The sequence below is a fragment of the Pomacea canaliculata genome, linkage group LG13 (assembly GCF_003073045.1).
Source record: "Pomacea canaliculata isolate SZHN2017 linkage group LG13, ASM307304v1, whole genome shotgun sequence".
In the NCBI taxonomy this organism is placed as follows: domain Eukaryota; kingdom Metazoa; phylum Mollusca; class Gastropoda; order Architaenioglossa; family Ampullariidae; genus Pomacea; species Pomacea canaliculata.
In genome coordinates, this window is record NC_037602.1 from 7,460,506 (window position 1) to 7,474,225 (window position 13,720).

The following is a 13,720-nucleotide window of genomic DNA, read 5'->3' on the forward strand; positions in this document are numbered from 1 at the left end:
AATTTATTAAACGAGCTTTAAATTACTCTGTAGCACGATGTTTTTTTAATAATGAGAAAAAAGATTCTTTTTCAACAAAACTTTATATAAACGTAATTATTAAAAAAATAAAAATAAACACCCATCATACGTAATATTATTTTTAAAATCCGATTAGTTTACCAAATTTCTCTACCTTACAAGTATTAAGAAACTATTTTTTAAAAGCTCTTTAGCATATTCAAGAATTATATGATATTTTTCAATAAACCCTTTTAAATTTATAAACGAAAGTAGACCGAGTATGTAAAGAGGGGAGCGAACTTTGTTAACATCAAAGGCTTACCCTTCTCGGATATTTTCCCTGAATCGTTCTTCGACGTCGGATAAAATGATTTTCGACAGGATTACCTGTATTGTTTTTCTTTCTAACAGAACAGATATTTTTTAAAAAGCAAAACCCCGGATAACCAGACTGTCTTCCCTTTGCAGCGGGTGACGGATGGTTAGCCGTTGGCATCAATACAGTTATTAGAATGAAGTAAGTGACAAAATAGGGACAATTCATCATAATGATCTTCGTATTGTGCATGGTTGCTCCGTCGGTCACGCTTGAAATAGGTGTTGGTTTGAGGGGGTTAGGGGGAAATGGTTTTCCAAGCGCGGGTCTGTGGTCTCGAGTATGTGTGTTTTTTTTTTTTGTTTTGTTTTTTTTTTTTTTTGGGGGGGGGGGGAAGTCAAATATTGATAGGTGATTCAGATAGATAGCCTTCAAGCGCCAAAAAGTAAACTAACCATTCCAGTATGAATAGTATAAGGACAAACTAAGTTTAGTGTTCATAAATTCAATTACGATTTATAATCGTTTACCCAGATTCAATACACAAATAAATTCAATAAGAAATCTGAATCACAAGTATTGTTTTGAAGTGCTCAGACACCAAATGTGAGAGGCCTCATTTGTCACAGTTGTCTGCAGAATCAAAACATTGTTACATTTGAGGACACTTGCCACAACGAAGGCACACAAATTATCATTTACAAGAACATTGCCTGTTCTGCAATAACTCGTGATGACTAAATTTAGGTGGTTCGTGTTTTTGTTAAATGCTATGGTTTATGGTCGTGAATTTTGTTTATCGATGGCTGAAGATAAATGATTGCAGAAGTATAATGCAGCACATTTAAAGTTTTTTTTTCTTGGTTTGTGGTTTTTTCCAGGTGAACATTTCTATAGAATTTTCCAGCTAGATGTCACATTACTCCCAATGCATCAGCAGCATGAAGCAGCATCACATCTGCAGCATGACAGTCTGCAGAATGTGCATCCCATCTGGACAATCCCTGACTTTCCATACCCACAGGAAATTCGTGCACGTAAAATACTGCGACAGAATGTGGTTCTGAGACTTCGACAACGTGAAACAGTCTTCTCTTCTCCTGGCACACATTTTCATGTAGCAAGACAATTTTACACTAATGTCTTTCCTAATTTGACTATAAACAATGTAGAAAAACCACCCTGCTTTCTGAGGAAGTTTTCACCCACAGGAAAGCATTTTATTGCCTTCTCTCTTGATCAGACAATGTTGGAAATTTATGAATTCCAAGGATCTGGAGCAGCTGGGGATTTGTTGCAAAATGTAAAAGGTGATAGCTTACCTAATGCAAGTGAAAGAGTCATGAATGATGTTCGCAACAAACTATTTGATCAATTCTTCGTCAAAAAACATAGTTCAGTCATCACCTCCAATGGGGAGCACCTGAACAGAGAATGCAGCCTTTTCACTGACGATGGAAAATTTGTTATAGTGGGGTCAGCTACATTTTTGCCAGACGGCAACCACCCTCTGGCTAGTGAGCTGTACAGAAACAACGAGTCAGTGACAAGCTTCCGTGTCAATCTGGAAGATTATTCTCTGCACATTGTTGAGTTGGCTACTGGACATGTGTGTGACTGCAGACGTTTCTGTGCAGATAAAATCTTCTTGTCTCACAACCAGGGCCTGTATCTATACAAAAGCACTTTGGCTGTCCTTTCTGTACAGCATCAGACCATTCACATCTTTCAGGTCAGTGTTAATTAAATTTTTTGATTAATAAAAGGTTAATCAGGGCAGGGATATTTAGGTGATCATCTAATATCATTCATCCAACATTTTTACAAAATTATAACTTAATAAAATTGGGCCAGCATCGTTCCATTACTTTTCACTAAAGCTTCATCCTAGAAAGTAACCAAGGTTGTTTTTGTTTTTTTAAGAGCCAACATGTATTATTTAATTTTATTGCACTGGGTTAGGATATTGGCTCTAGTTCTCTCTATCACTTGGTCTTTGGTCATTGCTTGTTGATGCAATAGTCGGAATTAGGAATTAAGAACTGACAACTGCAGGGTGTTAAACTTTGTATGTGTATGGTTCCATATGTGCTTATTCACATGCTTTTTATGTAAACATGCATCTCCATACTTGTATAGATGTCTGTTCGTGCCCCTGGATATACACAGTGCATACATAGAGATATATGTGTCAAGTGTGATGCATGATGCACATAAGCATCAATTCTTAATCTGTATTCCTGATGAATTTTGTATATTTAGAACAAAAAGCTGGAATTTGTTCATTAGTTAAAGAGACCTCACAATCATGATTCAGAAGTTTAAAGGCAGAACTTCTTGTAGGCATTTTTTAATTCTACTTCTAGAATATGTTACTTGACTTTTATTAAGTTTTCCAATGATGCAGTGGACAAAAAGGCAAAAAGTATTATTGATTATTGGCGAGCTAGTTCTCATCTTTTTCTGAAGCAAGATTTTACTTTCTTATTGGCAGGTGAAAGATGATGGAACTTTTGTTGATGTCCGCACAGTTGGACAGTTTTGTTACGAGGATGATGAACTTGTGTTCCAACATGGTCTGAATGGACAGCGTCGAATACATGCATACAGGGATCAGACAGTTAATTCACTGAAGCATCGTCTGTTGGTTCATTTGTACAGGAAGGCTGTTTACTCTGGGGGGGTAAGAACATCACTTTCAAATATGTCTCGTGTATTGCTGTAATTGGTATGATATTAATTCTTTTTAACCTACCTGCTGTTAACTCCAAGCATAAGGTTCAGAATTTGCTCTGTTTGATTCCAGAAGCAGTTTTAAACCAAAATACTGTTTAGGGAATTGTTCTGTTGCCATCTGGAAGCAGCATTTTATTTTTAGGGGGTTTTTTTTTTCATATTTTTCTCCCAGGAAGACTTAATGCTATCATTAATAGAACTGAACCAGTTTTAGACACAGGTAACAGTCAAGAGCCAGGAAATATGTTAACAGATTTACAATGTAGGTTAATAGAATAAATAAAACAGTGTCAGTATTCAACAACATGAAACTGAAGTCATTTGTTGACAGGTTAATAGAATATAGCCTTTGTGATAACAATGCACTTTAATTGCTTTCTTTTGTCCTGAAAAGAAGATGAAGTTGCCTAAATTCTGACTCATGATGTTATTTAAAAGCACAGCCATTGTAAGAGCTATATGCATATGTTAATGAGGCACTTTCAAAACAGCTACTAAATTTCTCTGTCATTATGATACCATGACCTCTTTCTAAAATAGCAGTTTTCAAAGGAATATATCTTGAGAATAGAGCTGTTTGCTCAAATTTTGTGTACATATTTTAGCATCTTGTAATGAACTGAAACCAGTCTTTTGAAAATCATTTTGCATTTAGGTTAACTTTACTGTTAAGAGTGAAAATTGTCCATTGCCAAGAAAAAAAAATCCCTGCTAATTGTTTGCAGGTATGCTCACTTAGGAAGTTTTACCAGTACTTTGACCACTTCTTAGGTCTTCGCATCTGGAAGATGCAGCTGCTGGATGAAAAGCATTTGTTGATCAAATACGCATCGGAGGAAGTTGTCACTCTTCGTGTACAGGACCCTAACTCTCAGCCCTCTTTATTTATGGTATATGACATGGAGAGCACCAAGGTGTTAGCAGTGTATGAAAACACTTCAGAGGAGTTAATGGAGTTATTTGAGAATTTCTGTGACATGTTTCGCAATGCTTCTCTCCATTCAGAGGTATGATGATAATGCATTGTTTTAACTTGGGCTTATTCTTTTACTTATGGGGTGTGTTCATCACTTCTATACTTTTATCTGTTTTATTGGCTGTTTATCTTACCACTCATGATGCTATTAACATGCTAAACACAGCATTTTACTTTAGTCATCATGACTTTAAAAATAAAACAACAGTAATTTGCTTACTTATCTAAGGTATATGGGAAACAACCACCTATTCAGCAGCTTATACCTACAGGTCTCGGGTCTTTTTTTAATTACTTTATTTATTACTTCCCTTTCACTTTAAAATAAGCCAATGTTTTATTGATATATAATTAATATATAAGGGCTGTTTCTTCTACAAGATCCCATTATTAATAGCAGAAAGTCATCTGATCTCTCATTCAGAGATGATGGCATTTTCCTTTCTTCTAGCCATACAAATTTTTGATGAAGAATTAGTTCTGCATGACTAGACCGATTGGGAAGGTACAATTTCTTTTTAATGGCAATGATGTATTCCTATGAGGTGAGACCTGACTCATGAAGCAAGCAGCAAGAAGGGCCATGTGTTACTTTGATTTACCCCAACGGTACCAAAAATGTCTTATGAATAATGGCCGATTTTATGCTTTCTTTTACACTTCAGAGATGCTGCAATGCATTGAACAATGCAGACTCGTACAACAGGAACTGTTATTTGTTAATTTGTCTCAAGTATATGTGCATCCAATGTAGACTGTGCAACTGTTTCATTTTTAAATAGTTCAAAACATGGCAATAGCTACCTCAAAAAGACAGGTTTTATTTACATTCAAACACATATATGAAAATTTATATTTGCTTCTTAGCTGAAGAAATTTACAACAAACAAAGATACTTGGTATTGTCTAGATAGATTTCTCTTCTTTGTGATTTTCTTGACAACCACTTCATTTGAGTGGAGCCTTATTGATGCACATGCATGATGTCATGGTACCAGATACTCTTGCTGTACTATTGGTGGCACTTTTCTAGTTTGTTAGGATTGGTCTTGTAGTGGTTTTGCAATTCTCCTCCTTTCCTATTTTGTGCTTTGAATTTTCTAACCACAAACTCTCTCATAAGACACCATACTTTGTGAGTTAAATATTTTAAATGTAGGTATATACATATATAGATGATTGAAACTCGCCATGCAGGTTTGTCCATTTATGCATTAGCATGTGAAGAATTAATTGTTTTGTCTAACACTGGATAAGGAGCAAAAGTTTCATGCCTATAAAGTGAAAAACACGAGATGCTAGAAGAGGTACACATACAAATCTTATAAATAAATCAGACTGTGGTGGTGGTAGTGTGTGTGCATGGAGGTGGGGGTTAGGGTTAGGGTTAGATTTGATTGAAACCTAATTAAATCCACACCATTTGCACAATATTTACCAAAATTGGTAGGAATATGGTTCATCTGTGGTTCATTCATGGACTGTGTTTGGCTGATGAACATTGCCCTGAAGCATGTTCATTTTCTCCATTCTAAAATGGTTCCAAATAAAAACTAAATACTACACATAAGAAAATATACATATGCAGCATACATTTGTTATAGTTTGAGAGTATTCTATGCAAGAGCAAAAGACAGAATTGAAAAAGGGGAAAAGAATTGAGTGAAGCATGTGGTGGTTTCACTCAAAACTTTGTGAACCCTGTTTTGAACAAGTTGTCAACCTGTCATGTTATGAAAGGAATATCAAAACAACAACCCGTTTCACTATTTCATCACATTGACAGATGCATCAGATTCAGATAAAGTGATAGTTGAAAGTTGACAGTAAAGTCTCAGCTGGAAGAGTTAGCAGTTAAAATCATGAAGTCAGGTATCCGGGTATCCTAGTAAACTGAAAGTAACAATATTGTATTGTGAGAAGGAATGGGCTGGCACAATTTATCTCTTTGACCATCGTCCTTATTCTACATCCTTCACTATATCATAATTAATGTCAAGTTGCAAGATGTAGTTTAAAAGGGGACTGGGAAGTCGTCACTTATCATTGTTAATAGGTTCTTGAAAACTGTGACTTCATCTGTTCAACAACACCAGTTTTACATTAGGCTAATTGATATGCATGTAAACTAGAATTTTCTTCATACAATATATTTTATCAAACATCTAAATAAAGACCCAAAACACACAGGAGAAAATTAGAGTGCGTGAGCTGGACAAAATTCACTCAACCATGGGTAGAATGCGTAAACTTAACACAAACAGTGATCCCAGCAATTAACTTTTTTTTTAAAATAGCAAAATGATATGAAAGGAGGACACCATAGTCCTCAAATGATTGTGACACCAATCATACACCCCTTCCATTTTCTTACCACTTGCAGAGCTCGTCATTGAGATCTCTGCTAGAAGCATGCTCAGCATTAAATTCGCAATATTTAATTACATAAGACCTGAAGAATAATATTGGTGAGTATCATCAGTGTTTAAACTCTCGTTGCATTTGCCTAATATATGGTTCTCTCAACAGGCTCACTTCACATGTTCTTCTTCGTCTAACGAATATGCCAGACAACTGCAGCAACGGTTCAAGCAGACAATCATCAATGCCAAGTTTGGTGGTCATTTAGAAGCCACACGTCGTGTTCTTGCCCAGCTTCCCATTTCTGCTCAGTCATATAGCAGCTCTCCATACCTGGACCTTGCCCTCTATAGCTATGATGAGAAGTGGGTTTCGGTAATGGAGCGGCCAAAGTCATATGGCGATCATCCTATCAGGTACCCAAAAAAGACATCTATCACTGTTAGTCCTTTATACATTTTTTTTTAAAATTCTGAATTATTGTCAGTTATGATTGTTGTTAAACCTGCTAGTTTAAATGTTTCTTTTTGATCTCTACTTTTCTTCTTTCCATGCACCCTGTCCTTCTTAGAAAACAGATTTTCATTCATGAAATTTCTTTTTTTGACTTACTGGGAACTCATTGTATCAAATGTGAAGTTTATGTCCATGTACACTGGGTTTTTTTTTAAGATCTGCATCTCCTATATAAATCTACTAACATTCTTATAACTGTTTAAGATCTGTTTACTAAAGGCTTAATAGAAGTTTGCTGAAATTTAACATAAATAGTAAGTATTAAATCTTGCTTTTGCATTTCTTCTTCTCCAGGTTTTATGCAAGAGATTCAGGAGTTCTTCGTTTCAAAATATTCACAGGAATCGGGATGCGAGCTCCCTTCCCACATGCCCGTCGTCTTGTGGCTTTTACATTTCACCCAGTGAACCTTTTGCTATTAGTGTTCAGAGAACTAACTCTGAGTATGTGGTAAATTTTCATGTGCGCCACATAGAATCTTAACTACTTGGTAAACTATAATCCCAGCTGGGTAATCCAAGTTGAGTGATGTTTAATAAACTTAAAATGTGACCCTGCTCCTTAGCACATTTTTGATAATAAATGAAATAATATTTAGAAATACCATAAATCAAGTACCATTGATTTCTAATCATATGCAACATGTCAGTGTTAGTCTGTGGTATTGCTCAGGCAATGTGTCAGACATGTCAGCTATCATGAGAGTGTAGATAATGCTGCATATAGTAAAGTATTAACTGCCTTCACTATGTTGTCAGGCACTGTCATTACTAGCTACTTCAGTAGTTGAATCTGTGGCAAGTGGAAATCTTCAAGGCCCAACTTGGAGGTAAATTTGCACTCTAAAGATGGTGGAGTGTAAATGAGACAGCCTTGTTGGAAATACCAATGAGGTTTTACTTTTGGCAACCAAAGAAGTTCTAGGGGCGCAGAGGAATTAGAAACAACCTGGGGTCATGAATGATCATAGATCTCTATGATCAAAGCAGGGCCTTCAAGAATAAAAGGACAGGCAATTCCGAAGCAGCTTTTAAGTAGAAACCTGTGAATCATGACATCAATAAATTGTTAACCAGTGCTGGACCATAGAGAATGATGTGAGACAATAGCAAAAAGACCTGCCAAGTGATCAACCACACCAAGACAGGTCAACACTTCAGTCATCAAAGACAGTAATAGCCATCTCACATAAAGCACAGCTGTACTAATGCACTGAATATTGCAACGACCTGTACAACTTCAGTTAAAAATAGATGGGAAAGCAACCAGACTGAAAACAGCAAGCCTACAGACCTGCCAGTTATATGGGAAGAGGTCAAGAGAGCTGTACGCAGTCTGAAGGGAGGAAAGTCATCTGATGTTGACTGTGTTCCAGCTAAGCTGCTTTAACAGGATTTGAGAAGATTCAACAAAGTCTCTTACTTCTACATGCCAAAGAATCAGGTAATGCACAGAATGGATCAAATCACTGGCCATACTCCTTCCAATGAAAGCAAACAGTAAACAGTGCCAAAACTACAGAACCATAAGCCTAATCAGCCACCCAAGCAAAGTGATGCTGAAAGCAGGACCGTGCTTAGGGGCAGGCAGACAAGGCATCTGCCTAGGGCCCTCGGGCTTTTGAGAGTCATCAGGGGCCCCATGCTTTTAATTAAAATTGTGGCGTTGAGGGCAACACACATGCCCTATGCCTCAGGCCCTGCGGGGGCTAAAAACAAGCCTGGATGAAGTAATCCAAAATCACCTCTACACCATCACTGAGGAACTGCTTGCAGAAGAACAAGCTGGCTTCAGACCAGGCAGGACCAGGCAGTTGAACAAATCTTCAACTGTCACATTCGGATGGAAGAACATTAACAGCACCAGGGGATCTCTTTCCACAACTTCATCAACTTTAAAAAGGCATTTGTCAGTCTAGTATGAGAGGCTCTGGTACATTATGTGAAAATTCAACATCAAAGAGGGCCTTGTTCCAATCATCAAAGTGCTTTTCAAAAGCTTAATAAGTGCAGTATTACTGGATAATCAAATGGAAACTTTCGTTCAGGCAACAAGGATGCCCTGTTGCCTGTACTGTTCAACATCTTTCAACATCATTTATGGAATGCTTTTAGAGTAGGATTAGGACTGTACATTCAAATTGATTTCACATCATAGATGTTGACATGCTGCTCTTTAGCAGCAGGGAATTAATTTCTAATTGACTTGGATGAAATATACTGGACTATTTGCATTAGTGACTTGGGTTTCAGACCTCAGTTAAAATGACTTAGAGATTTTTATTTTTTTAGACCCCTCTCCAGTTGAGTATAAGTGTGATACTGTTTACAACCAGTTGCATAAAAAATGTACACACCAGTGTACTTGTATTAATATTATCTATGCTTCCTGATATCGAGAAACTGCTTAACTAGTGTCATGTTTTACACATGTAAATATGTGTCAATAATATTTGATAAAGGGTAATGACACAATAGCAGCAATCATGTTTGGTTCATAATAAGACATAATGTGATAAGACCTTCAGTTTCAACTACTCTCCCAAGACCAGATCAGTTATGTTTTCAGAGCCCCTTGGCAAATTTGTTTTACATTATTTGGAGCTCTCTTACATGGAAACCTTGCCATAAACTGTATAATTATTCAATGCATGTAATATTTATTCTAAATAAATCTGTCAGTATCAATGTAGTCTTAAAAGTGAAGAAGCTGATAAATGAGAAGATGTGAACAAATAAACATTTTCACTTTTTTCCACAACCGTCCATTAGGACACCTTAGGCACTCTGAATCACATCTTAGAAACCACTGGAGATATGGAGTAAGGTTGCAATTTGTCATCTGCATTCATGAAGATCTGTTGTCATGATGTGGCCTTTGTTATTGGCTATGCGTTAAACAGCAACAACCATCATTCAGACCTGCTCAGTTTGTGATTTCAGACATGGTGAAGGCCAAATATCTCAGATAACGCAGAGACTGAGACAAAGTAGCTGATTGTAAACAGGCAGCAAAATGCTTGGTTATAAATAGTATATGTTTAGGTAGAGCCAGCGCTAGGGTATGACAAGCAAGGGCGACCGCCCAAGGCCCTGCGCTAACAAGTCCATCGTCGGGACATGAAAGTTTGTAGCCGGAATGAGACAGTCCCTACTTTTTTTATTGCCCTGCTACGCATGCTGCGGCTGCTTCCAAAGGCCCCGCAGTTATTTGCCCAAGGCCCCGCATCTCCCTAGCGCCGGATCTGGTTGAGGGGGTGCTGAATCAACTTGTCATAGTACATAGAAGCCTTTTGAAATGAGTGGTCAAGGGGAAACAGTATCATGATCACTGATCTTCCCCAAACTGTTATTACCCGGAGAATCGGACCTGATGCGAGACAGATAATTTAAAAAAAAACTTGGGCAGAGATATGCTGGCTTGCACTTGAAATAAGGAATGTATGACAAATTAATAAGGCTAGTAATGGGACGTTCCACTATTGTATGCTATCCGCGGTACTGGGGTTGATATCACCTCTAATTCATCCAGCTGAGAGTTTATTCATGCGTGATGTCAGTGTAGCAAAATAGGGAAATACCTGTACACCATGATTCCATTCCGTAACGTTACAGTTTATGTTCGGCAGCAGGTATACGGCGTTTTGAGTGGCTGCCACGGGACATGCTCTCTTCCCCATGTCTCCTCCTCTCTCTCCATGTCTCCTCCTCTTCCCCATGTCTCTCTCCCTCTCTCGTGCGAGTACCGTCTCAAATTATGACGCTCACGTTTGTTCCACATAGTAGAAACGTGTCGCAATTTCTTCCACCGTAGCGATGCAATATTTGGAGCCACTTTAGACATCTTAGAAGAAAATAATCATACTTTGGGCTAAGTACCAACCGAACAGCCCATAACCCGAGCCGCGATCGAAACGAACATTCCTCGATTAAGTGGGGATCGGACAAACGGTGAGGATTTGATGATGCTCACACACTCATCACCTTTCTGTTATGACCGTTTTCTTGTTTTTGTTAATGCCTAGCGCTGCAGTTTTGTTTACACATCTGTCACGTGAAATATGCGAAATTGTGTAATCCATCTATATAACCTTTTGCTAGATTCAGAGGTTGTTGTTATTATGTACGGGAAGCCGTTTAACGTCATGCAACAGCAGTAGGAACTGCCTCAATTCATCAAACAGGAATTTCACCCCCTCCTCCTGCCCCTCCAAACCTTGTCGACCCGAAATGACCAAATTAGCAGCAACAACGTAGCTTACAGACGACACCGCGCGAGCTGCTGCGACACAGCCGACCACTTAACCGTCGTGGTCAAGTGCACGATGTGCGCAATAGCGATGTGGGGGCGTGATCGGCGAGGGGGTGCTGACGTATTGTCGCCACACAATAGCCCGATCTGTCGATCAGTTGGAGATATGACGTTTGTGGCTGCTGTGGACATCTGGGGCAATCTGCGAGGAAGACGGAAAAATACTGCTTTCGACATTCCTTCAGTGACGCGAAATAGGCATCTTATTGTTTCGTTATTGTAACAGCTGTTTACCAGGAAGCGGCATAAATATTATGTTTGTTGACTGGTTGGTTTTTATTTGTTTTCGTTGCATTCTTGTTTAAATGTTTGTCGAGTTTCTAGTTGGACCTAGTCAGGGTATGATCTAAGCGGTACGCTTGAATAGTTTATGCCATCATTGATGCAGGTCATACAGACGACAGGATAGGGAGGGGGGATATTTTAGGGGCAGGGGATGGATTTAGAAGTCGAGAAGCAAGGCGGTGACTTCTGACATCGCTAATGATGCCGGCCAGTGTCTTGAACACCGCTTTTAGCGCACTCGGACAAGTGACGAGTTGATGGTAGTAAGTACGGATGTTCGTGGAATATATAACTCCGTGGTGGTGGTATCTCGTGGTACCGCAACCCCACAGTTTTCAGAGAGTTACGAAATCGGTGTCTTCACTGAGCAATCTTTGGCCCTTGTTCAGGTAGTCAAAGGTTCGCTTTTAACTAAAAGCCGATCAATCACTGTCTTCGGGTAGTCAGTGATTTTGCCTGGTAGTGACTCGCTAGGTCATTCAGTACTCACCCGATTTCCTCTCCTCAGTACCGATTCTCGCGATGAAACCTCAGCCCCCATGTCCCCCCTGTCCGGACTTTCGGAACAAATCTGGCCGATGTGGACACTCCACCCCTCCTTCACTCCACACAATCGAGCCGTTGTTTTTCGTCGGCTGGGGGCCAAGACTTGTAACACGGTGAATTTTATTTGAAACTCTCTCCTGCCCATAGAAAAATAAATTGCAGTAACTCGAGTCCTCCTTCCGCTCCTGCTATTTTTACTGTTTTTACTATTGCTTCCACTATTACCTGGCCCTCTTCCTTATGAGTGTGACATTGTACAGCGTCCAATAATTCGACATTTTAATCAGAGACAGATCCATCAGCAACTGCGCTTCGCTGGTGGCATTGAGATATACTATGTGGCAGCAACAAAGAACTCCAAGAACGAACTGATATATCCCCAGAAGCGCTAGGTAACATGAAATGGAGTTAGTTGAGAGAAAGTCATGGTAACCAGCACAACTGACACGCGCCAGACAGAATGAATGGAAGCAAAAGTGGCAGCAGTGGAGATGTTAGATATCTAGGAGAAACCCTCTTAGAGGATGGCAGATCAAGAAACAGCTGCCATGAATCCTTTTTGCTCAGATGTCGGACAACAACAGATAATCAGACTGAACAGAATGTGGCAGCATCAGCTGAGACTCACAGATACATTGGATCAACCCTCACAAAGGATGTCAAAAGAACATCTGTAGGACCAAAGGCATAACATCTTCACATATATCTTTGGTCAGGACCATACTTTCTCAGACAGCAAACGATATCTAGACTATCGAGAATTAGCAGCATCGATTCACGAGCAAGACTGTGAGAGTCTGATCATCTCCATCCTTCAAAGTATATTTTTGAAAGATGAATCCTGACATCTGACCTACAGAAAATAGTAGCCATTGTAGTTCGTGCAGAGAGTGTGACCTATCTTGGTCGGGATGCTTCATGATAGAAGTACACATATTATTATTGATATAGAAGTGTTTTAGAAGACTCTAACAATTCAAAAACCAGGCACGACTATGACGCCTCAAGTAGAGAGACGCCCTTTACCCGGTCTTCAAAGACCACCCCTTGCCTCAAGAGGATACTATCATAGTTAAGAGGACAATGGTTTGGCAACATGGCTCTCCATAACAGGTACGTTGTTAAGACTATTCTGCAATAATTCTGGAAGAAGGCAGAATAAAAGTGTATGAAAATATTAAAGAGTGGCTCCTTCTAGATACCCCAATGCTGATGCGTCTTGTAGGAGAGGGGCCATAATGCGAATGCATATAGAATAGAGACCAACACAAACAAGAACAAAGTAATAGTTAACATCAGCATCAATGGCAAACCAGAAATTTACATGAACAAATCATATATCTCGATTCCAGCAGTTTTATATGAGAAGGTGTACGTGTATTTTTAGTAAACTTCACGAACATGATTTGTAAACAAGCCCGTGACTTTATCATGAATACCATGTACGGACTGACTCCGATACGATTAGGCTTTGACGCAGCGTTTTCCTCAATGCCGACTGCTACCTTACGAATTTACCTGCAAACTCTCTACCCTTTTCTACCGTTCGAGGTCGTACAGTCTCCGCTATCTAAGCACGAGACGGGAAGAGTATGTGTCAAGGGGAGGAGAGGAGTAATGGCCGTCTACAAAATCATCCAATCAGCAGAATTGTTGAAAAAGCACCTCCC

At 39.0% G+C, this 13,720-nt stretch overlaps 1 protein-coding gene across 1 annotated transcript; it reads left to right on the forward strand.

Annotated features, from left to right (window-relative positions):
• The first annotated feature begins 274 nt into the window (after nucleotides 1–274).
• On the forward strand, nucleotides 275–9,595 carry LOC112554337 (DET1 homolog). Its single transcript, XM_025222075.1, is given in 7 exon segments — nucleotides 275–520; nucleotides 1,201–2,051; nucleotides 2,814–3,002; nucleotides 3,781–4,062; nucleotides 6,561–6,808; nucleotides 7,203–7,309; nucleotides 7,312–9,595. Coding segments are annotated over 6 exon segments (1,710 nt in total). The 5' UTR covers nucleotides 275–520; nucleotides 1,201–1,247; the 3' UTR covers nucleotides 7,392–9,595.
• Nucleotides 9,596–13,720: the final 4,125 nt, after the last annotated feature.